The sequence below is a fragment of the Triturus cristatus genome, chromosome 7 (genome assembly GCF_964204655.1).
Source record: "Triturus cristatus chromosome 7, aTriCri1.1, whole genome shotgun sequence".
Classification (NCBI taxonomy): Eukaryota; Metazoa; Chordata; class Amphibia; order Caudata; family Salamandridae; genus Triturus; species Triturus cristatus.
In genome coordinates, this window is record NC_140590.1 from 1,663,585,653 (window position 1) to 1,663,610,463 (window position 24,811).

The 24,811-nt window shown below is 47.0% G+C and overlaps 1 protein-coding gene across 1 annotated transcript in view; it reads left to right on the forward strand.

Moving 5' to 3' along the window:
- Window positions 1-24,811, forward strand: part of LAMA5 (laminin subunit alpha 5) — a 402,322-nt gene that overhangs the window by 105,952 nt on the left and 271,559 nt on the right. The window contains exon 3 of the mRNA XM_085615185.1: window positions 20,532-20,649. Coding sequence (XP_085471311.1) covers window positions 20,532-20,649 — 118 coding nt within the window. The remainder of the gene's footprint in view (window positions 1-20,531; window positions 20,650-24,811) is intronic.

Below are 24,811 nucleotides of genomic sequence, written 5' to 3' on the forward strand. Positions count from 1 at the left end.
TAGGAGAAGAATCTAGCGCTTGTTTTGAGCCGACAGATTTTAGTAACTTTAGCTAGATGTTCGGAAGAAGAACATAGGGTCGGGGGGGGGGGACATTGTAATGCATCCTCTCCCTCAGTTAGTTGGCTCCTGAGCCATTCAGAGCTTTGTGTACCAAAACCATGGATTTAAGCAGTATCCTTTTTTTTAGGTCGAGCCTAGGCAGCGCGCATGCGCTGTATGCAAGACCTGTTATCTGCTCTTTCGGCTTTTGGCATGTACATGAATTGCCATTTGTTCGTTGTTCTGCCATTTAAGAAATACAGGGATTTTATTGGTGCATTGGGTCTGATTCTCCTGCCTTTGCATGCTTGGGTGACACCCAGGCGATTTCACTCATTGTTTGTTTGCGTTGGCCAACCCAATATGTCTGCGGTTCCTCCTGGTCATCTGCTCTGCCTTTTTATTTTGTAGGCGATCAACATCGTTTTAGGCTTTCAGGCCATTTCACAGAGCTATGCTCTGTTTGGCACCTGCAAAGTGGCAATTTCTATCTGATAGCTGTTGAGCTATGCCAATAGCACTAACTCAAAAAAGTGCGAGACCTATTGCATTTCTAATGTTTGTTATGGGAAGCCAATGGAGGGCCTTCAGATGAGGACATGTGTTCTCAGGGGAAGATTGAGAAGCAGCCGGGCTGCAGAGTTCTGTGCCATGTATGCGTTGAGCAACGTGTAATAGCCAGTCCTTTAAGGCCACTAGTAGTCAGTAATGCATGAGGAAAGTGTGTGAGTGTGTTGGGTTCAATCGGAGGTAGAAGTCGAGGAGGAATTACCAGTTTCCTCTCCTGAGGCCATGTGAGGACAGTTATACAATGAACCTCATCCATTCAAAATCATGCCGGCCAGACCCAACCTGCAGTGGTCAAGCCGCCCACAGACGTGATGCGCTTCAGGATGAAGGCTGCACTGGTGCCAACAAATGGCACCCACCAGCGGCTATGACCAGCACCATAATGTGGTCCTGAGCCAACCGCAAGTGTAGGCGTCTTTTTTTTTTTTTTTTTACTTCTTTACCATAATGTGCGGGATTGGGAAAATGCTGTGAAATTATGAGAGTTTATGTTGTTTCATGTGGTTTTAGTGGTTCGCCAGTTCGTGTGGAGGGAGGGAGAGAAGCCACCAGAGGCTCTGGGGAAAATCTGCAAAAAAGTTACAAATCTGTTCCACGTGCAGAACTTCCCCTGCAGGCCAATTTTACGTGTTTCACCAAAAGGTTTCTTTTACCAATATGAAAGGTTTAGCTGTGGGCGCATTTTATAATTTCTTGTGCCAAAGTAACTATTTTTTGATAAATCCTTATGTTGCACTATTACTCACCTGGGAATACTATCCTAGCATACTGCTGGAAACGAAACTTCTTTAAAATCAAAATATTTTATTTCTATATTTTTAATGCTCTTTTGTCCCACCATATCTAACTCCATCTCTTTCTATATAAATATAAAGCGCTCTGACGTTCATCCAGATTACGTTGGCGCTATAGCAAAGCTCACAGTAACCTCATTAAGGACTCCAATGTCCACATTTAACCAGTTCTTGAATAGTTAGTTGTAGATGAGGATTTCTGGACATAGTTCTCTTACGACTGTTAAAATAAAGTTTTGCCGGAGTTTTTAGCAGTGTCTATTAATTACCAAAGCATTTATTTTGGAGTTTTATAAAGCGCTGCGTGTGACTTTGCCGTTACTTCATAGCGGAACATTTACCCATTGTTTTGTTTTGACATCCAGTTTAAAGCCCCCAGGGGCTACACATGGTGCTATTTTCTGTATCGTTGGAAGTTGGAATTCGATTGTTTGAATCGGTCCCAATCGGTCCCTCACCCCGTCATTTAGTGTTTTCCATTGTTCGATTACAGATAACCTCCCCGGCTCACAAGTTGTCGGTCTGCCTCCCGTGACACGTCACGTCATGTGTGATCTGACATGCCCCGGTATCAGAGTTTGTGTTCTGTGGGTTAACGTCTTGCGGGGAAGGAGGGGGAGGGGGGGGGGGGGAAGGGGAGAGGTGGGCACCAACATTCCTAAATAATGACCCCGTCGGGGATAAGAGATTAGGGACTTCGCACCTCGCTCCCCCTGACGCTCGGAATGTCCCTGCTTCGCGTCCATGTTGGATTCGGGCCCAGGGAAGATCTGTGCCTGGCGGCCAGGCAAAGGAGGAGGGAGGCGGGGTGAGAGGGCAGCCGGAGCCCACGGGTGTTGGTTGGCGCCGATTCTCAGCAGGTCACACCCACACGCTAGATATGAAATTATTCCACGGGAAGCGATAATGCCCCCTCTGAAGATATGGAGTCTTTGAAACTCCCCCTCTCTGTCATCTCCAGAACTGTAAGGAGTGCAGAGGTTCTGAAAGCACCTCGAGGCCTTGCACCTGGTAGAAGTGCGCTATAGAGATGTATGCAACACAACAAGAGATGCATTTACTTGCAGTTAGTCTTTTGCGCAGTATGTGTTTTTCCTGAATATGTGACCCGGTTCCAGCCCTCGTGGGCCAATGCCGGACACCCTTGGTTTGGATCCTGGAATAAATGTGGCTGCAGGTAGGGCAATGCACGGTCGGCCCATCAATGCAACAGAATGACGCGTCTTATGATTTTTAATGAGGGTTTAGAAAACCTATCTAAATTTACAGCAGAAGTGATCTCTGGGGGGCGCTCACGTGACTGTGATCTAGCTAGAGAAGCATAATGTTGAATGAGCAGCCGGCAAGGGAGAGGAAAACCAGGGAAGGGATGGTTTTGAGATCGCAGCTAATTAAGAAACTCATTGGAAGAGGCTGCTATGGTTGACTGAATAAAGCAAGGGTGAATGGTTGAATAAAACTGTTGTTTTGATGGCACTTTCACCTCCCATTGTTTAGTCATGCCCAGACTGTGAAGTAGTTCAGCCCTGGTGCTGCGGCAGGAGGCTCAGCTCATGGCGGTGTCTAGGATAGCTTGAAGGTACAAGACCCCCCACATTCTCCATGGTCCTGGGTCTGGTTGGCTGTAGCTTTTTGCAGTCACTGCTGCTTTTTAGCAAGAGTTTGATGATTGCCAACTTCAAAGGATCCGGGACCGCTCCTTTAGTGAGCGGTGAGTTTATGTAATAAGAGGTGGCCGGCCAGGCAGACCCAGACATTCCTGCAGCTGTTTGATGGTTGAGGTCCTCTTGGTGAGTGGCCGGGGCATGAAGGTTGGAGTGAATGTGGTGATGGCGCTGGGATATATTGGCAAAAATTGACATTTTTGGAGGATGCAGCAGTGAATTTCTTTGGGAAGAGAAGAGTTTTGTGGTGGGACACTGGAGACTATGCCTGGTGTCAAAGATACTTGTTTTAATGTGTAAATGGTTTTTATTTTCTTGATAAGGATTTATCGGTGGTCACACCGTTGTTGAGAACGGGAAGGAAATTGCTTCTAGGAAATAGTATGGGTCTTCCTTCAAGTCTGGCTAGAGTCCTCTTCATTTGTATGGAGGTCATCAGGGCACCAATTCTTTGAAGAAACTGCAATAGCATATAGACTGCTCTCTACAGCTAACTCTCTAGGCTTGTTTTCCCTTTACCCATATGTACTCGGCACCTCTCCCTCACTCTCTTTGGACAGCATCTGGTACTTTTTGTAGTGTTCCTCCACATTCTCCTCCTTGGCAGGAGCACGTCCCTGGGAGGCAGAAGCTCCCCCACCCCCCCCCCCCCCCAAAAAAAAGCTCCAGCGGACTCCTTAGCCATCTTCAGGTGAGGCTTTGTTGTACCCAGTAGCCTCTGTGACACTTCACCTGCTCCCTCTGTAGACTCCCTGGCCTTCAGTTTGGGAGCCTTCCTGGCCCTCCGCAGACTCCCTGGCCTTCAGTTTGGGAGCCTTCCTGGCCCTCCGCAGACTCCCTGGCCTTCAGTTTGGGAGCCTTCCTGGCCCGCCACAGACTCCCTGGCCTTCAGTTTGGGAGCCTTCCTGGCCCTCCGCAGACTCCCTGGCCTTCAGTTTGGGAGCCTTCCTGGCCCTCCGCAGACTCCCTGGCCTTCAGTTTGGGAGCCTTCCTGGCCCTCCGCAGACTCCCTGGCCTTCAGTTTGGGAGCCTTCCTGGCCCTCCGCAGACTCCCTGGCCTTCAGTTTGGGAGCCTTCCTGGCCCTCCGCAGACTCCCTGGCCTTCAGTTTGGGAGCCTTCCTGGCCCTCCGCAGACTCCCTGGCCTTCAGTTTGGGAGCCTTCCTGGCCCTCAGCAGACTCCCTGGCCTTCAGATTGGGAGCCTTCCTGGCCCTCAGCAGACTCCCTGGCCTTCAGTTTGGGAGCCTTCCTGGCCCTCCGCAGACTCCCTGGCCTTCAGTTTGGGAGCCTTCCTGGCCCTCCGCAGACTCCCTGGCCTTCAGTTTGGGAGCCTTCCTGGCCCTCCGCAGACTTCCTGGCCTTCAGTTTGGGAGCCTTCCTGGCCCTCCGCAGACTCCCTGGCCTTCAGTTTGGGAGCCTTCCTGGCCCTCAGCAGGCACACTTGGCCTGTACAAGCTCTGGCAGGCTCCGTGATTCTTCATTCGAGGCTTCTTGACACCCACCAGCCCCCTCTCCCTGCAGTCTCTATCTTCAGTGTTACTTGCCCACAGGAAGTGAGCCCTGCTGGCCCTCAGCAAGCCCCCTGGCCGCCGCAAGCTCAAGAAGGCTCCTAGGCTCTCGGCAGGCATCCCGCCCCCCACTCCACACATTCCAGGTAGCTCCTTGGCCTCCTTCAGGTGAAGCTTCGTGGCACTCAGTATCGTCCATGACCCATTAATTTGCTGCATCTGCAGACTCGCCGTCAGTAAGTGAACCTTCCTGGCTCTTAGAAGCTCCCTGACCCCCAGCAGGCACACCGGCCCTCTACGAGCTCCAGCAGGCGCCTTGGCTCTATTCAGACTAGGCTTCTTGGCACCCAGCAGCCTCCGTCTCCTTTCATAGGCACCCCTTGTTAATTATCCCTTTCCTCAGCAGACAAGGCTCCCCCAGGCTCTTAGCAGCCACCTTGCCTCTTAGCAGATTCCCTGACCCTCTGTAGGCCCTCAACAGACGAGGCTCCCCTTGGTACACAGCAGCCACCTTGCCCATTAGCAGACTCCTTGACCCTATGCAGGCTCTCAACAGACGAGGCTACCCCTGGCACTCAGCAGCCACCTTGCCTATTAGCAGACTCCCTGACCCTATACAGGCCCTCAGCAGACGAGGCTCCCCCTGGTACTCAGCAGCCACCCTGCCTATTAGCAGACTCCCTGACCCTATGCAGGCCCTCAGCAGACGAGGCTCCCCCTGGTACTCAGCAGCCGCCTTGCCTCTTACCAGAGTCCGTGACCCTCTGCAGCCCTCAACAAACGAGTCTCCCTTGGTACACAGCAGCCACCTTGCCTCTTAGTAGATTCCCTGACCCTCTGCAGGCCCTCAGCAGACGAGGCACCCCTGGCACTCAGCACCACCTTGCCTCTTAGCAGACTCCTTGACCCTATGCAGGCTCTCAACAGACCAGGCTCCCCCTGGCACTCAGCAGCCGCCTTGCCTCTTAGCAGACTTCCTGACCCTATGCAGGCTTCCCTCTGTAGCACGTTCTCGCCCTCTGTACACCCATTAGCATCCAACATAGCTCACAGTGCAAGCTTCCTGGCCATTAGGAGGATTCTGCCCAACAGAGCTTCAGGTCCCGGCTCGGATACTTGGCCCTCAGCAAGGTTCCCTCATCCCTGGCAGCCTCACTAGCTCTCAGCAGGGCTCCCTGCAGGCTCCCTGGCCCTGCACAGACTGACAAGTGGGTCCTTGCTATTTTTAAAGGAGTCGATGGGAAGCTGGTCCGAGGCCAGCCACCGCTGCTCACTTGTTCATTTCGCTAAAGGTTATCCAAATAAAATGGCAGCAGAAGAAAGATCTGTTTTCGGTTCTGTTGCTTTCAGGCTCAGATGAGTTAGTCGCTCAAGGATTCTGGCTCTCGAGATGGAAATATTCTGGGCTTCCGGAAAAGTCTAGAAGATGGTGCTGATCTCGGCCTGGTTCAGTAAATGCGCCACTATGCAAGTTCAGATGCTGGGACAGTGGGCCAGCCCCTGGGGACTTGGCCTTTGTGCAAGTTGGGGTGATGCACCTGTGTGCTAGGCCAAAGAATACAAAAAGAACCGGTCCTAGGATGCCTGTCTCCGGTCCAGGGAAGACCTGGCTTGGCAGTTCGGGCTGGACTGTTCCCATGAGGCACAGGACTCATTTGCATATGGCCAGGTCTAAAGTGGGGTGGCGTGGTGAGCAAAAGAATTATGGATTTAACCCAGATCTCTTGACTGGGGGTGAATGTTTTGATTTGTTCTGCATTCCGTCCATCAATTGTGTGTGTTTTGCAGGTCAAAGAATAGGCCTGCAAAATGGTACAGCAGGTGCAGCAGCACAGGGGCCTTGGTATGAACAATTGAGGTACCACAATTATGACTGTATTTTTCATTACCCACCATGAGGTGAGGGATTGGCATTTTCCTAGCTTCTATTAGAGCCCAGATCACCTTTTTTGCACCCCTCTGCTGGTCTGGGTGAAAGGTCAATGAATGGTCCTTTGTGGAAGGAACCTTGGAGAGGGTCCGGTCTCCAGAGTAAGTCCATAAAATGTACCAGTTGACTTTGCAGAATTTTCTGGACTTCTGCTCATGCTCTGGTAATATTCCAGAGCTTTAAATTGTTAGTGACCGTGACCGCTTTACTTGGCATTCGGAAACGATTTAGCAAGCTCTCAAATACTTTGTAACTTATTTCTTTATTTGTTTGCTTGTTTAGGTTTATGTTTCAAAAGGGAAAAAATACTGTATTTCAATGCTTTTCCCAATATTTCTATTGGCCTGGACTTTTAAATACTTGCCAAGCAAGTACATTATTTTTTAAAAATAAGCCATGTGGCAACTGTAAGTCCGAGACTGGGTCAGACTGGCCCTTGTTCCTCAGGACATTTCCCCAGTGGGCTGGATCCTTTGGAGGCTGGTTTTGTAAGATCAGGGCCGCTGATTTTGTAAGATCAGGGCCGCTGATTTGATTTGAGTTTTAGAAATACCTAGGGGTTTTTGGGTCTAATACTAAGGGTTGAAACAGCGTGGCGTGACTTTAGGTCATGACAGCGTTTTGGAAGGGGAGCATCCTTGTTTTTGCTGTTAGAGAGAAGGGATGAGTATTCAAGCCGCAGGGCCGGACTGGCCGTAGCAGGCACCAGGTGTTTCCCCGGTGGGCCGCCAGGATGGGGGCCGGTTTTAGACACTTTGGGGGCCGTTTTTGTTACCGGGGTGCCAGTTTTGATATGGGCCCCCAGCAACAAAAGCAGCACAAAGCTTTACTTCCACGAGCCAGGGGGGCTCAGATGCAGGGGCCCTCTGTGGTGCGGTGAGTACTTGTTGGACAAGACTACAGTTAGGGTGATCCGTTCATAGCCCTAACTTGTACTTTGGTAGGGTGACTAGCAGTGAGTGCTTAATTTGAGCTTGGGGTTTCCTGTGCTCAGCACCAGCAGTTCATTGTCAACACCGGCACTTATGGCAGTCTGCCACATGGTGGCGCTGTCTGTCTAACTTACATATGAGCACAGTTTATTAATTCAATATACATTAAACCTGGCTAATACCTGCCACCCATGCCATTCTTATACCTTTGGTGGCCTCGAACAGTCTGAATTGTCACACTTGTGGGATTGCATTGCTTTGTAGTTGTGTTGGTTCTGTCAATGCTTTGTAGTTGTGTTGGTTCTGTCAATGGCAGCGCTGTCTGTGGCAATGGGTAGTGCAAGTTGCCGTGGTCTCCAGATGAGGGTTCTGGCACTTATATTTTTACAAATTAAGCACTGGCCCAGATCTTGGAAGGCAGAAACCAGGTCATACCACAAACATAAATGTAGGACTACAATTTTGAGTTGACTGAAGGGCACAGAAGGACTTAAATGACGGCGCTCAACAACATGGAAACAAATGTTCAGTGCGGCGGTCAGACTAATTAAATACAACTGTTAAACACAGAATTATGGGTGATAATTTGATTGCTTTGTGCTAGGGGCTACTAGCGAATCCTGCACTGCTAACACATGAAAGCCTGCCTCCTTCGGTGTTCAGTGGACCTCTCAGAAAATGTAGCACAGTGTCCTGGTTACCAAAGGTAGAAACTGGTGGAGGGGGGGTATAAGGGTTCCTAAAAGGATATTTTGTTCTCCTGCCATATGTAACTAAAAAGAAAGCCTACAATGCATCTTTTAGAAGCATTCAGTGTGTGCTAACATCTCTAACAATTCAAACAAAAATACTGCAAATAGGTGTTTTCATTAAATAACCTCTTCTTCTCTTGCACATTGTGTAAGGATGCGAAGGGGAAGCCTCACCCCCTTGGTCATCAGCTGAGGGTCTCTGTAGACCCTCTTTTCATTCTGCTACACACCTGTAACAGAATAAACGTGGCGATCGCCAAAGAAATTGAGCCTACACTCTGTTTTAAATTTAATGTGCATGCTCACACGAGGCTCTTCCCAAAACCAGGACCTGTATTAGTTATAATTACAGCTATCGGGACACCGGGACAGATCACTAAAAACTGGTCCTGTCTTAAACAATCTTGGAAGTCTTTGGTGCCAGTGCCCTTACTAAACTGGCCCCGGGCATGCGCACTGCCCTCCCTTTAGTGGTTGTTAGGGGAAGACCCCATACATTGGAGCGATGAGCCTTTGAGACCCTGTACGTGGTAAGTAGCCATAGTATGGGTTTTGAGGACACACTGGCAGTCCGGGGGCTGAGGGATGGTACCCTCCATTCTACATTATTGTTTTATCTTTTTATTTTCATGTTGATTCAAATTGTGCATTAGTGTCTCGAGTGATATTGTAACTGGATACCAAAGCCCCCCAGCCCAATTCCCTCTTCGAATTCCTTTGTTTCGATGGCATCTCCAGGGAGGCGGGGTTCTGATGACCTTTGACCACTTCCTCCAGGGGGTTCTGGTGGAGGTTTTCACTAGGCATGCCTCTGTACCTGAAGTTATCAGTCCACACGTAGCTTTTCTGGATAGTGGATCAGGGATTGTCTGTTTCTTCCCTTTGTGCAGTCGCTGCCGCCTCTCTTTGTGTCCATTCCCTTGGCAAATGTCTTCTGTTTTTCTTGCTAATGGTCGCCTTGTATTCCCTCGGTGCATTTTTGCACAGAGTGGGTACCTGTGTATGGGTTCAGCTAAGCGTGTAAGCCTTTGATGGACTCTTTTGCTGTTAGTGTAAGTGGTCTGCTTGAAAGAGCCCAGTGCTCGCTGTGTTTTTAACTGAGCGGCATCTGTAGTGGTCCTGGATGCACTGGTAAGGATCTGCTTATCACTCCTGGCCTGCGTTCCGTCAGCCGGGGTCTGGGTGTAGGGTTTAAGGGGGGAAACATTCTTCATACTCCTGGTTCCCACGTGTAGAAACCAGAAGCAGGGCTGTTTCCCTCCCGTAACCTGTTTTAGTAGGGCGATAGTAGAGTTTTTATCTGTGTTGTTAGGCCAGAAGTGATTTTAATGTATTCGAGTAGACACTGTTCTCAATCAGTCAATTAGTTTAAGGTGAGTTTTAGGTGAGCGAAGCCACTGAGGTCCCGGCTTGTGATTTCGTGGACAGTTGTCCCTGCCCTGTGTTGATGTAAATGGAAACTGTCCCAGGGTGTCTTCTTGAACCATCTCAGTGACCGTGTGCAGGCCTGGGATTCCACAGAGGTCACTGAGCCTCTGGCCAGATGGATGAGTGATGCTGAGGGCATCCTGCAGGGCTGCTTCCAGGGCAGGCCTGCCCTGCTCTCTGCTGAAACATTCCTCGGCCATGCCTGGGTGTGATGAGATGCGGCCATGCCTGGGTGTGATGAGATGCGGCCATGCCTGGGTGTGATGAGATGCGGCCATGCCTGGGTGTGATGAGATGCGCTTCTTCCTTAAGTTGTGTTTGCACAATAAACCCAAACATTCTCCAGTCCTTGCACTAATGCACCCTCTACCAGGATCAAGTCCTTTTCTTCCTTTTCCTGGGTGAATTTAAGGAACAAACCTTATTCCTGTATCCCCAGCACAGAAAGCTCTGATACAGGGAGACTTTAACCAAGGTACTGACTCACTCAACCTCACGTGAGTGACCCTTTCTTGCAAATGTTGCGTTTCACTGTTGGTTGAATTGTGAGGGGCCCAACACTGACCTAGCTGAGCACAGGTTCAGTTTACCGATTGCCCACAACATTGAAGCTGTCTAAAGCAATGGTGGCAAGAAACCTTGGAATCCTGGTTGACGTTTACATGCCTTTTATATCATGAATTGGTGATGTAGTCGAGGGAGTCGATATGCAATGATGCTTGCTCTGGGGCACCATCTTGCTGCTCCCCATAACCTATCACCCAGCGGACCTGCACTTCTCAACAGCCGCGGGCAACAAAGAGTGCATACGTCTCCTAGTGTCGCCTCAACAGGTACTACACTCAATAATAGCCCGGTCAGTGCAGCTCCCTGATACGGTAGCACAGACCAGCACGCCCAATAGGAAGGAAACATGCTCACTCTGTACGCCCAATAGGAAGGAAACGTGCTCACTCAGTACGCCCAATAGGAAGGAAACATGCTCACTCAGTACGCAAATAGGAAGGAAACATGCTCACTCAGTACGCAAATAGGAAGGAAACATGCTCACTCAGTATGACTAATAGGAAGGAAACATGCTCACTCAGTACGCCTAATAGGAAGGAAACATGCTCACTCAGTACGCCTAATAGGAAGAAAACATGCTCACTCAGTACGCAAATAGGAAGGAAACATGCTCACTCAGTACGCAAATAGGAAGGAAACATGCTCACTCAGTATGACTAATAGGAAGGAAACATGCTCACTCAGTATGACTAATAGGAAGGAAACATGCTCGCTCAGTACGCAAATAGGAAGGAAACATGCTCACTCAGTACGCAAATAAAAAGGAAACATGCTCACTCAGTACGCAAATAGGAAGGAAACATGCTCACTCAGTACGCAAATAGGAAGGAAACATGCTCACTCAGTATGACTAATAGGAAGGAAACATGCTCACTCAGTACGCAAATAGGAAGGAAACATGCTCACTCAGTACGCAAATAGGAAGGAAACTTGCTCACTCTGTACGCCCAATAGGAAGGAAACTTGCTCACTCTGTACGCCCAATAGGAAGAAAGAATGCTCACTCTCCTTCAAAGAGCAATAAAGCAGTCACCAGCTCTTAGCCATCACCTGCCCAGAGTAACCAGACATGCCCACTCTTTGGGACCAGGTGCACTGAACCACATTCATCTCCCAACTTAAGGAGCACGCAGACAAACCCGCCTTCTCAGACTCCTTACCATGCAGGTTGCTGGGAACAGCACGGAGTCACTGTTCACACACAGTTAAAAGACACTTTTCAAACAAGAATCTCCAGTCCTATTGAATATGTCTCAATCTTAGCTGATGACACTGTCCTTGAGATGGGTAGAGGTGTGGCGCCGTGGCCAGGGCGACTGACTCCGGAATCTGGGGATCACGGTTCGATCCCCGGCGGCAGGTCAGCCCAGCACCATGTGACTCTGGGCAATAGCTTGCTTAATCTTCCCGACGGCCCCCAGCGCCTAGAGACCCTTACGGGTGATTGTCGCGCTTTACAAATGGGGATTATTATTATTATTATTATTACTACTTCTTGGTCCTGCACTAGAGCCTATTTTAACGTGCCTACAGGCACTTTGTATTGTGAAATTGTATGTCACTGGGTGGATATAACCTATTATCCTAAATTTTTAATAGGGAATGACCACTCAGCAGTGTTTTTTTCCCCTTCAGATGTGCTCTCCCAAGCTCCCATCTCTCAGTGCTCGAAGGCGTCCAGCCGATGACTGAGCTTTGGCAGCAGCATCACATCCTAAATTCAATCATGCTTTCTTTTGTGCCAAAATAATGTTGTTTTATTTATATTCCCTGGAAAATCTCGGGAGACCTACTCAGTTGCTGCTGCCCAGTGGCCCCGCTCAGTTTCTGTGGCTCGAAGCATCCCTCCCACCCAATCACAGGCCTTGTTTCTTAGGAGTATACAGGGCCACCTGATCAGACCGTGTGTTGTCTTTCTTCCATAAAAAGAAAATGTATCTACAGGTTTATTATAGGACCACTGAGGCCAAACACAGATTTTTATTTTTATTTTATTTTAAAAGTTTTATATAGCGCTAGCTTGACCCGTAGGTATCGGAGCGCTTTACATACATACTGTAAAGAAAAAAACGGACAGAAATTGCATTACATAGTAGGCAGGCAGTAAGGAAGCAAAACCAGGGATAAAATGATCAAACCTGTAACTGTTTATAAGCCTCAACACTAAGTCATTATTAGGTCTTGCTTAGCAGCGCAGCTGTGTAAAGACCTGTTGTTAACAATGCTTTAAAATACGCATCGCCTGGGCTCTGACTCCGCCCAGGGGAATATTTTGCTTCTCTCAACAAATATTGTTGGCTGTTTGGTGTATTGTTCCACCTCCTATGGACTGCTGGCATTACAATGCATGGTGAACTACTTAACTCTTAGATGTATGCCGCACTGTCGCACATTACATTCTTTGTCTCAAATATTCATTATATACATAAAGCAGTCTTTGTTGCTTTGTTTTCCATTGTAGAAATGTTTTAGTCAGTGCTCAAAATGCAAGAAAGTCCTATTGGCTTTGCCAAGTCTTGTTTGTATGTGTTGAACACATTAAATGGAAAACACATTTCCTTGAAGATAAAAGTCAATGAATCACCAGAGATCAGAGGTGCCCCACTGAGGTCTAGGAAGAGTGATCTGTGCCAGTTTTTAAGAGATTCCCGGAAGATAAATAGATGTTAGCTATCTAAATTTAACTTATTTATAAAATTAGCGGTTTATCCTAAAAACTGGCAGGGATCTGGTCCTCGTGGGCTTACGTTGGACACTCCAGTTTGAGGCTGGCAAATAGTCCTATCTTGACACACATGAAGAAAAAAAATGTGTAGACCTACCAACCAAGTGAGGCAACTATGCCCTTGGGTGCTGTTGGACTAGGAGACAGTCAGCCACAAAATGCCTGTGTGGATCCTGCAAGGGAGTTAGTCAATTTGTTGCCCGTGTCACTTTTATAATCAGTACCTAGTGAGAGGTGCATGGGAGATACATGATGTAGGGTCTGTGTTGCTGCTTAGGATTTCATGTACTGAGATATAGGATTGGCAGCTCTCCTTACTACTCTGCTGCTCGCGTCAATTTAAGCTAAAGCCTTCTTGGATGGCAAGTTACACAATCTAGTACACAGAAGTGTGACGTTAATGTTCCTATAATGTTTTCTAGGGCACTACCAAAGCTTGTTTTCTGTTTTTACAGAGTATATATTGCATTCCTGTGTTCCTCTTGTACTGTTTTCGGTCTCTTTTGACAGCAGTCGAACACAAAAGACCTATTGCTAACAAAATATATAGAGTTGTCTTTGGACCCGCCCTTTTCAGCCATTGGCTTTCTTCGATCAACCTCTGTCTCCGATTGGCTTGAGTTTGTCATTTGTCAAGCATGTCTTGGCTCAGCCAGGGAGATATTCACCTCTCATTTAATGCTATTGTCTGTATGCTTCCTCCACCAGTTATAAGCCGCTTATTTTGAACTGCATCAGGAACTAATTCATGCCTGTAGTAGCTCCCTCGGTCATACATATCTATTCATTCAGAGGCAGAAATTTAAAAATATATATACATAAACAAAAATCAATTGTAAATGGGGCCGAGGTGAGCCCAGGGAGGATGTAGGTGTGGTTAATTTGAGCTGGTGGTGGCAGGTGCCCAGCACTAGCACTAAATGCTCATCATTGGCCCTTATGACCGTCACCACATGGTGACACTGACTAATGTTAAGATGAGTACAACAAGTGTTTAATAATCCTGTACACATTAAAACTTAATACCGCCCACATAGGCCATTGCTAAGGGGGCCTGGAATAGTCAAATTGTCGTGTTTAGTGGTGTTACAACAAACAAATGATGGACGGAATGCTGACAATGCATACATTCTCCCCCAGTCAAGAGATCTGGGTTAAATCCATCGTTCTTTTGCCCACTACACCACCCCAGTTTAGACATGGCCATATGCAAATCAGTCTTGACCCTGTGCCTCATGGGAACAGTCCAGCCCGAACTGCCAAGCCATGTCTTCCCTGGACCGGAATCAAGCATCCTAGGACCGGTTTCTGGCTATCAGCCGTCATCAGCCAGGATAGCTTGACTCCAGTGGCGTAGTGAGCACGGGTCCCACGTCTGGGAATACCCATCCCACTTAGGGCGAAAAGCGTTACAACAAACAAATGATGGACAGAATGCTGGCAATGCATAAGTTGGCAGGGTATGCTCAGACGTGAGTCCCTTGCTCACTTTGCCACTGGATTCAAGCAAGCCTGGCTGAAGACGGCTGAAATGCCAGAAACCGGTCCTAGGAAGCTTGTTTCCGGTCCAGGGAAGGCATGACTAGGCAGTTCGGGCTGGGCTGTTCCCATGAGGCACAGGGTCAGACTGATTTGCATGTGGCCGTGTCTGAACTGGGATGGCAGAGTGGACTAAAGAACGGTGATGGATCAAACCCAGATCTGTTGACTGAGTGTGAGTGTTTGATTGGTTCTGATGCTCTGTCCATCACCACCCCCTTTTTACCGCTTTGTACGCCATAAGTTGGCAGGGTATACTCAGACGTGAGTCCCTTGCTCACTTTGCCACTGGATTCAAGCAAGCCTGGCTGAAGACGGCTGAAATGCCAGAAACCGGTCCTAGGAAGCTTGTTTCCGGTCCAGGGAAGGCATGGCTTGGCAGTTCGGGCTGGGCTGTTCCCATGAGGCACAGGGTCAGACTGATTTGCATGTGGCCATGTCTGTACTGGGGTGGCAGAGTGGACTAAAGAACGGCGATGGATCAAACCCAGATCTGTTGACTGAGTGTGAGTGTTTGATTGGTTCTGATGCTCTGTCCATCACCACCCCCTTTTTACCGCTTTGTACGCCATAAGTTGGCAGGGTATGCTCAGACGTGAGTCCCTTGCTCACTTTGCCACTGGATTCAAGCAAGCCTGGCTGAAGACGGCTGAAATGCCAGAAACCGGTCCTAGGAAGCTTGTTTCCGGTCCAGGGAAGGCATGGCTTGGCAGTTCGGGCTGGGCTGTTCCCATGAGGCACAGGGTCAGACTGATTTGCATGTGGCCATGTCTCTACTGGGGTGGCAGAGTGGACTAAAGAACGGTGATGGATCAAACCCAGATCTGTTGAGTGAGTGTGAGTGTTTGATTGGTTCTGATGCTCTGTCCATCACCACCCCCTTTTTTCCGTGTTTAGTGGTGCAACATAAAATGATGCGCCCCCCCCCCCCCCCCCCCCCCCGCAGAATTTAAGAGGAGGGCTAAGTCCACCATATCTCACAGATATTCATTGACCATGGCAAACAATCCCAACATGTGTGATGTATGAGGATATTGGGACACAAGATACATACAGATAAAAGATAAACTTTTCAAGTGTAAACAAGGTCTTTACCCGCCTTAGGCTGCCCCCCAAAGCTCTGGACTCCCCTCTAAAGTAATGCTTTAGTGTGGGGACTTTCCTGTGTTGTCCGCCCCTCCCTCTAAATCAGTGTGAGGTCACGCGAGGCTCTTGTCGACACACCTTTGGAAATTATTCATCCGTGTCTGACAAACTGATAGCAGCCTTTGTCCCCGGGTGAGGCCCCGCCCCTTCCTCACGGGGCGAGTGAAGTGCAGATAGCTGGAGGGGCTGCTGGGCGGATGCAAGTGTGTGAGAGGGGGGGGCTGCTCCGGGTTAGGACCGGGACAACAAACAAGAGGTTGATAAGACTATCTGCCCCTTTGAAGCCCAGCATCGGTGCACTCGGGGGTCACCCGCCGGGACCCCCAGTTCCTGGTCTGGTCTTGCACTCTTATCAGCGCAGATAGCCATCTCTGATTGGTACAGGGCTGGACCTGTGTTCTGTGCAGGGCGCGCGCAGGCTCTCACAGAACGCATCCTTTGATCCGCGGGTCTTCAGGTCAAAAGTGATGGACCTGTTAAAGATGGTGTTTGCCAGTGGTGCAGCCATTGTGTGCTACGGTCTGACACACTACTGACTGCGTCACAGTCACAGAACACAAAAGCAGCGCACATCCGGGACTTTCATTGCTGCCAGCGCCAGGCCTACCCCAGAACCGGCCAACGACCAACTGCTTGAGCGGGAAAGAGTTAGGAATGCAAGCAGCGGCTTGTGTAGAGTAACAAATACTTTCCTGACCATCGTCAACTAACCTAGATTTGAATATCCGAGTTTACTCCTCTCTCTTGACATTCAGGGGTAGTTGGCTGCCGGACTGTGTTAACCACCTTATCTTCCATGCTGTATTTTTTTTATCCCTGGTTTTGCTTCCTTACTGCCTACTATGTAATGCAATTTCCGTCTGTTTTTCTATACAGTATGTATGTAAAGCGCTCTGATACCTACGGGTCAAGCTAGCGCTATAAAACTTTTAAAATAAAAAAATAAAAATAGAGTGCGATAGCGTGAACTTTGGGTCTGTCAATAGGAAATATGCCTCGAAAAAGAGTTTTGGGTTCTTTGAAACAAGCGCCTTAAATCTCGGCACTGGCTTCCTTGGGCGTCACTTGGTACCGCAGACACCGCCTGCGCGGGTGACCATGCTGTCTCCCTTCACGGGCCCCCCAGTTTGCAGCCTCACCTCGAATTTTGTTCACTTACAACTTTTTTTTCATAAGTAGCAGCAGAGGTCTCGTATTATGTAGTATTCTAGTCTCTTGTTCTGATAATTTTGTTTTTTCGCCTCCCATTAGCGCCAAGAAGCCATCGATATATAATGGGATTTTTATATTACTATTTTGATTTTTAGGCGAGACAGTTCTGAATTTTAACAGCTGTATTACATTTGTTCTTTTATATTGTATTCGTGTACAAACACATTTAAACTAATTATTTGTATTGCTTACGCGTAGTTTACAGCTTGTTTACTTTTATGGCTATACAAATAGAAACTAACCACATGAATTGGAGCTCTCTAGAAAAGCCACTCATAACTTTGGATTCTTATATAGCGCCAACTAATTGAGGTCTTTGGCTTTTCAAATCATAATAGGCCTCTTTAGCGCTTTGGTGTTGATTTTCATTTTGAAGCGCTGTAGAGAACGTAGTATAAGACTCTGCAGCTACTACTGCATAGGGTCTAGCAGGGATGTGCCACTCGGCGAGTGATGTCACGCCCCGTGATATCACGCCTCGTGATGTCACCAGGAGCTATAATGTTTCCCGTGACCTAAACGAGCGTTTGACTTGTGAGGGTACAAAAGGCTTGAAAGTACTAAAATATTACCTTGTAAATTCCAGGACTTTCTGATCTGCACCCCCGTACAGTGACGCTGAGCCAACATTTAATTTTAAAGCCAGTTTGCTCGCACTGTGGTTTGGACGTCACCTCGGACGTCGGAGCAGATTAGCACATTCAATGTCCCTCTGCTTAGGAATGTTTGTAGTTTAGGTGTCGGGTCGTTCGATAATTGGGTAATTGACCCAGTCTGTGCCGCGTGCATCAAGTCATCAACCTTTTGGGGACCTTTGGGAATAGTTGGCAGTTGACTCGGGAGGGGTTGATGGGGCTCGGAGGGAGTCATTTGGTAATTAAGTGACCGACCTGTGGGGTCCTTTCAAAATCCGGCAATCGTGTCTGAGAAGTGGGGGCGTCAAAGGGGAGAGCGCAGAGAAGAAACAGTTCCCCAGCCCAGCCTGTGCGCCTCCTACATCAAGGACTTGGACGACTTCCAGGATAACCACTTAGGGTAAATGTACAGACAGTTGTTACCAGTTAATGTAAATGGGATGCGTTTATAGAGGTAATGCTGAATCCGGCCTAAATTCATCCCTTCTGGACCTACAAGGGGCAGCCCTGTGCTGGGGGAATCTCCGAGTCCCAAGGCCGGTCACCGAATAGTTCGGAAATACAATGCTTGTCAAGCACAGGTACCTCAGCCATCCAAGCTCTCAAAGGTTCACGAATCCCCAGAAGTACACCTGCCAGGGGGGTTGGAGGCAGATGACTAAACAGACCAACTTCAATGGGACCTGTTCACAGATTTCAAACTGGTCATAAAAGTATGTTCATTACTGAAGTGCAGCTTTTTTGTTGTTGTACGCCTGCCAGGAGTTCACAGAGGGTTCAGGGCCGGTGTAAATGGTTTTACATGGGTGGAGATCTCCGCCACCATTGCAGAGAGGGCCACTCTTGTAACTTCCACTCAACGGGTGGGAAAAGGGCATTCCAGGCTTGGCTTGCATTGGAAGCGTCAGAAGGCTCCCCAACAAGATCATTCCTCGTGCTCCGATGTGACCCCCTTTCCACCCTGGAAATGATCGAGACTTACTCCCCTTCCAATGTGCGAATGGATCACCAGGAGATCTGGTGGGGATCTAGGGAAGGGTTTCTTTACCCACAGGGTAAAATATGTTTCCAATGGAGGGAAAAAACCTGTGCATTTATCCTCCTCTCCAGACTTCAGTTAATGAGAGTTGGAGCCAGTAGGAAAAGTCACCGGACCTCACTGGTCCATCAGAAACCTTGCACCTGGCGCAGCTGTTCAATGGGGCGGCCAGAAATGTTGGTGAATAGGGAATAAACAACAACAAATCGGTCAAGGTGGATGTGGAAATATCTGGCCGTATTTTTACATACATTTTCTTGAACAAGCCCCATCTTCAGAATAAACTTGCTCTTCTAACTTCAAATTCTCTTCTTGTTGCAGGATCTGACCGCACTACACATTCTGCTTATCTGGGCTCAGATTAAGCTTGTCTGAAAGTTTGGGCCCAGCAATAAAAAGCTGCTTCAAAGAAGCGATCCGGCTCTTTGTGCCATCAAAACCAAACCGTATGTTTCAACCCGCTGTTGCAACTACTGCTAAAACGCTTTGACTACCCCATCTCCGAGTCCTAAATTGAGGGAGAGTACATCAGTGGAAACCCGCGCCTCCTATCTTATTAAGATGGTACTCGTTATGTGCACGAAGTGAGCCAAAATAATGGGGGCGGAGCCGAACTGGGGACAGCGGCTTTGCTCCATGCCATTAAACGCATCTCTAAATGTATGTGCAATATTGAGTTGAGGATCCAAATGCCGTGCATCAGACTTCCCAGCGCTACAGGACTAAATATACAATCCCTCCGAAAATTTGCTACAGTCCTGAATCACATTGCCGGCATCCACCAACAATGCCACCTGCCAGCCTTACACTCTTGGAGACTACATTCAGGGGGAGCGCCTCTAGGGCTCAAGATGGGACCTAGTAAGTCATAGTACAGCTGACTGAACCATACAACCAACTTGAAGCTACACAACACTTGCACGAGAGTTCACGCTTTCAAAATAGGCTACTGGCGTCCAATACAAATCACAAACGGAAATGGACTAAATGCGGGGTGACATGCCGCAAACTAAGACAGGATGCTGTAGAACCACCCAGAAGCTCTGAAGCCAGGATTTGTTAACCATGTGACCTGGTAAAAGCCGAGATTGACATTTACTCCTATACTGCTGTTAGGCTTTCAAAGGTATTCAAGACCGTCTTTCTCTGCATTCTCTGCGGAAAATTTAAGAAAAACAAAAAGGCAAACGTGCATCTTTTTTTTGCGTAAACAAAGGAGAAAGGAGATAGGTGTCTCCTTCAGTCACCTAAATAAATGCAACCCATGGAAAACATCTGGATTTCACCGTAAAGTAAAAATCAATGTATGGACCTGTAATTTCCTTAGCACTTTACACACCCATTATACCTACTTTGATAACACTTACCCTTCCCATCAGCTATTTTCCTATTGCATGGTCTTCTGAAGTTTTGCCTGCTCTCGATGGCCTTGGTCAAATGAATGGTTAAGCTGTTGTGCGTAGGCGAATTGTCGACAACCCGGCCCTAAAACTGATGCCTCTCTGGATAACGATCTGTATTTTCATATTTGAGTTTCAATTTTCACAAGTGTAAAAGAACTGAAAATTGTCTCTCGGCAGGTACACAAGGAGACGCTCAGAAAAAAAAATATTTTACCGAAAGTCCATTGCTTTGAAACTTGGGTAGCGAAATTATAATTTCTGTATTCCCATGAGTTGTGTTTGATAATACATCGAAAAGATTGACCATGGAATGGGAATAGCAGTAAGATGGCAATTTTGAGTAGCATGGTTTCATCATTTGCATTGTGTACTATGCGGCTGAGGGGCGGGGCCGATTGCATCTATATACATTTTTATTTCCTGTTCCCCAGGTGGGGTCATGAAGGCAATATTATTCACATATGTCTTTGTGACTTCTGCCCATTGCTTCACTCTTAGGGGCCTCATGTCTCACACACCTTCCCATCATGCACCCCTCTACACCCAGTACATCATCCCATGGCTTCTGTCCAAGGCATGCCAGTCACTGTATGCTTAAAATGACCAAGACTCGATCTAAAGAGCTGATTTGTTACTGTTTTCCAGCTTTTCCACGTGGCCTACGTCTTGATCAAGTTTGCCAACTCCCCTCGTCCAGATCTCTGGGTGCTGGAGCGGTCCACAGATTTTGGTGTCACCTACCAGCCGTGGCATTACTTTGCCTGTAAGTACCACTTGTTACTTGATTACTGTTATTATTTTTTTTTTTTTACAAATGCATAATGTCGTACAAATGTCGGTAAGTCCATGGTTTAAAAAAATAGGGGTTCCACCTGACCATCTTTTTTCCTACTTAACCTGTATGTCCATGCAAAGACAGTTAAAAAAAAAAAAACAAAAAAAAAAAACAGGCAGTCATGTTTGTGCATGTGAAACGTACACGTAAAGCAACGACTACAAGATGTAATGCATCATCTGAATTCTACAGCTGTTCAATTCATTACTAAATGATTGAAAAGCCAAAGATCCAGAATTGAAATGTTAAAAGAAAATCAAAGGATTCAGCACAAACTGTGATTTCAAATACTACTTCTATGACCTGAAAGCATGTTCAGGTCACCTGTATTTTACTGTGAGGAGGGTGATAACCTAAGTTGAAATCCAACTTAAAAAACAAAGCTTTTTGGCTAGATAAACGTGTCCTATTTCACTCCCATGCTAGGACTACATCTATCATTCACAGGGGGGGGGTCTACCTTTCCCCCACAAGGTAGTATGCTAAGACCCACCGGGATATTTCAGCTAATGTTTTTGCATTAGATTTCTTAGTGGGTTTCCTAACTAGCAATGGCAAAGCCAATAGGCCTCGATTTGTTAGTGCTCTATTTCCACCCCTATTGGCTTTGCCAGTCCCTGATGCTTTTATAAAGTGCAGGCATTGTCAGAGCCAATAGTGGTGAACAGCCAAGCTCAAAGTTCAGAAAACACTGTTTTTTGTTTTTGTTTTTTACTGTTGAGAGGACCACAAGAATCCGTCACATAACAAGATGGTGCAAGGCGGCAAGCATAGAAAATGTTGTTTTGTTCAACTCACAATATGGCTGACACATTGCGTCTTCCAGTAGAATTATATGGCATGACGTTCAGTAATGCAGTATGGCAGCCATCTTGAGAGTGTATACAGTATAAAAAACATTTTTTATACGGCCTCTGTTGCATCATACAGTCTGGCACCATCCTAAAAGTACACACGACAGTGTTTTCTATACTTTGCAACAACGCCGTTCTTGTTTGTGCCAGTGTATTATGAAAGCATCTGACTTTGACAAAGCCAGTTGCGCAATCCACCATGGGGAGTGGCGGGTAAGTGATTGAAGACAATATAAATAGGGGGCCAACTAGTGAGGGGTGGAGGGACCAGTGAAGGACCTGGGGGTGGGAAGTAAATATTGAAAAAAAGGCTTAGACGGGTTACTCCGTCACGGCAGTCACTGATATCTCGTCTGCCGACATATAAATCCAATAGGATAAATTGAGAGTTATATATTCTGCTGACTGGATATCCGTCACTGTTGTGACAGAGTAATCCGCTACCAAAATCTAAATCTGGCTCTTACTGGAACACGGGGGCCTGGGGGAGTGACAGAGTAGCATGGGTTGAAGAAGGAGCTAAACGCCGCCGGCACACAGCAGCATTGAGCAGATGTTGAGAGAAGCAACAGATGAGCTGGAAGTGTGGAAGGGCAGGGTTGCGTAGAGATAGTAGCATGCAGGGGCGAGAATGTGTACTCCCATAAAGTGCTAAAGGCAAAAGGAAAAAAAGTAATTGTCTAAATGTAAGCTGCTGAAGGATAAAATCCTTCTTTTCAAAACGACGGTATAGAAGCGATGCACCAGGGGAGCGACGGATTCAACATGAAAAACAAAAGATATCGAATAAGAAGCAAGCAAATGAGATTGACACAAAAGCCAACCAATGATATGCTGCGGGCTTTGAGATTGGCACGAAAGCCAACCAATGATATGCATCGGGCTGACCCTGAACCAACTGTACATGTTAGTTTGTCTACAAAAGGTCTTTCCACAATGGAGAGGTAAAAGCTGCCTCTAGGTGAGACCTAAAAATGTTATCATGTTCTTTTCCGTAGTACAAAATTCTCGTTGAAGACATGGTCGGGAACATAGAATGCACTTTTGACAGTTTGCCTCATTGGTTAGCTGGGTTGAACTTTAGGGAGAGGAAGCAAAGTAGGGTTTACCCCATGAGTAAATGTCACATTTTGTAAAAAATGTTTGCTGCCATTTCCAAGAAAGTGGGTGACGGCAAGTGTAATGATATCTACTATTAAGAATTGTTGGCAACTTTTTATTCGAACATTGTAATGAGTTAATTTTTGTTATCTATTTTAGAGGGTTCCTCTTTCATTGCTCTATTTCACAAAAGATTTGTTTGAATTTATTATTGTTATATTTACATTTTATTTCCATATGGTGAGCAGGAGTTGTGTAGATTTTGTTGTATGATTTACACGTACTTTGTCATTATTTACATTCGTTTTTCAGGGTTTTGTCTTCTTGGTGTAAAACAATGTATTAAGAGTGTTGTATTGGTTCATTTCTTCCGGTTTTAATATATCCTGGGATTATGTTAATGTACAATATAATATGTGCTTAGGTACTCACATTCCAGTATTTTGTTTTTAGTATTTATATGTCAAGGTTTGTGTATTGTGAACTACAATTCGGGTCTCCGGGAGTGGCTACCTCATCTATTTTTTTTTTTTTTGTATTAAACATTTTGCACACTTTAAGTAAAGAAAGGATGGGGAGTCTATCAAACATCTATCGATATTGAACAGTTTCACTAGCAAATCGCATCCAAAGTGTATCACACTGCTGTGATTTTGCGCCCAGTGGTGTGTTCCTTCGTCTGACATCCTGTACCGTGTAAGCGTTGTGTACAATCTTTGTCCCACATCACAAGTATCAAACTTCACTGGAGGGCCACCCTCACTCCACATTACTGGCCCATTGAATTAATTCAATGGGTTTTTAACCGCGTAAGAGCCAGGGGTGGGCTTGGTAGCTTGTGGTCGATGGAGCGGCACTCTTCCTTTAGTCTGGTGGTAGTAGTAAGTGCAAGAGAGTGGATGTACTCTCTTCACGCAGTCGATTCAGTTGTTTGCTAATTTGCTGAGCTCAGTTGTGGAATTAGTCGGCTATAGGCTCTCATAACTGCTCATGCATGGGAAAAGCTGCCATTAGGCGTTCTACTGGTCTGGTGATTAGAAAACGTACTATTTTGTTATTTTATGAGCATCTGGACATTGCCTTTTACTGTTAGAATAACATTGTAGAACATATGTAATCTGGGCGTTAATTTTGTATGGGTCTGAAAAATCCCATCAACCACTTCTATATGTTTGTTTGATCATATTTCATAGTGTGTGGGTACTAGAAATTTGTTACATCACTAGTTTAGTGATTTTTTTTTTTTTTAGTTAAAGCGAAAATAAAATAAGGTTGATCCAGCTCAAAATCTTTATATTGTTTTATCTGTATGGATACTTTAAGTATCGAAGCCCTTTTTCATTGACCTGGTGTATCTTTCAGAGGCCGCCCTAAGAGATATAAAATTGGGTGCGCAGTGGGAGTGCTGCTGAGTTGACATCACTTGGACAACTGTATGGATTTGTCAATAAAGACAGTAATTAATTGTGGTGCCTAACCATACACAACATATACCTTGAAGAATCCTAGTCATCGCAACCTGTGGTCCTTAGCGCCTCAAAGCAGCAGGTGCTGGTGTTAGGGCGCTTTAGTTCAGAATAGTAGGTTTCTCAAGGCGTTGTGCCTTGCATAGACAGACACCCACATGTGGTGATGTACTCTGGGGGAGCCTCGCTCAGTCTGGGGCAGCACTATAGGGTGCACATCCGGTGACGTATGCGTACAGTCGCATGCCTGATGATGCACAGCCCTTCTGTACACACTCCGTGGTAGATACGGCCGCCACCTTATGAACTCAGTGACCCAAGCTCTGCAGAGCTGCTCTGACGCACTTCAGCTGCCGCGGGTCGACCATTTAGTAGTACCTCAGGAAGCAGCGGCCTTTGGTCAGGAAATGACCCTCTGGCTAATGAGAGTCCTAAGTGTGATTGCTGTTTCCTGGAGCCTCCTGCAGGCCAATGGAATGCTGCCCTCGGGGAGAGATGAGCATGTGGCCGCGAGGACCTCCGGGATGGCTTCCTAATGTGCCGGAGGAATTCATGGAAAGGTCTGTAGCTTGCTTTTGGAGTGTAGAGCCCATGTGTCAGCTGTTCCAGCCAGCCTAGGCTGACAAGCCTGCCCCATATGATTGACAGATCATTCACCAATGAGATACA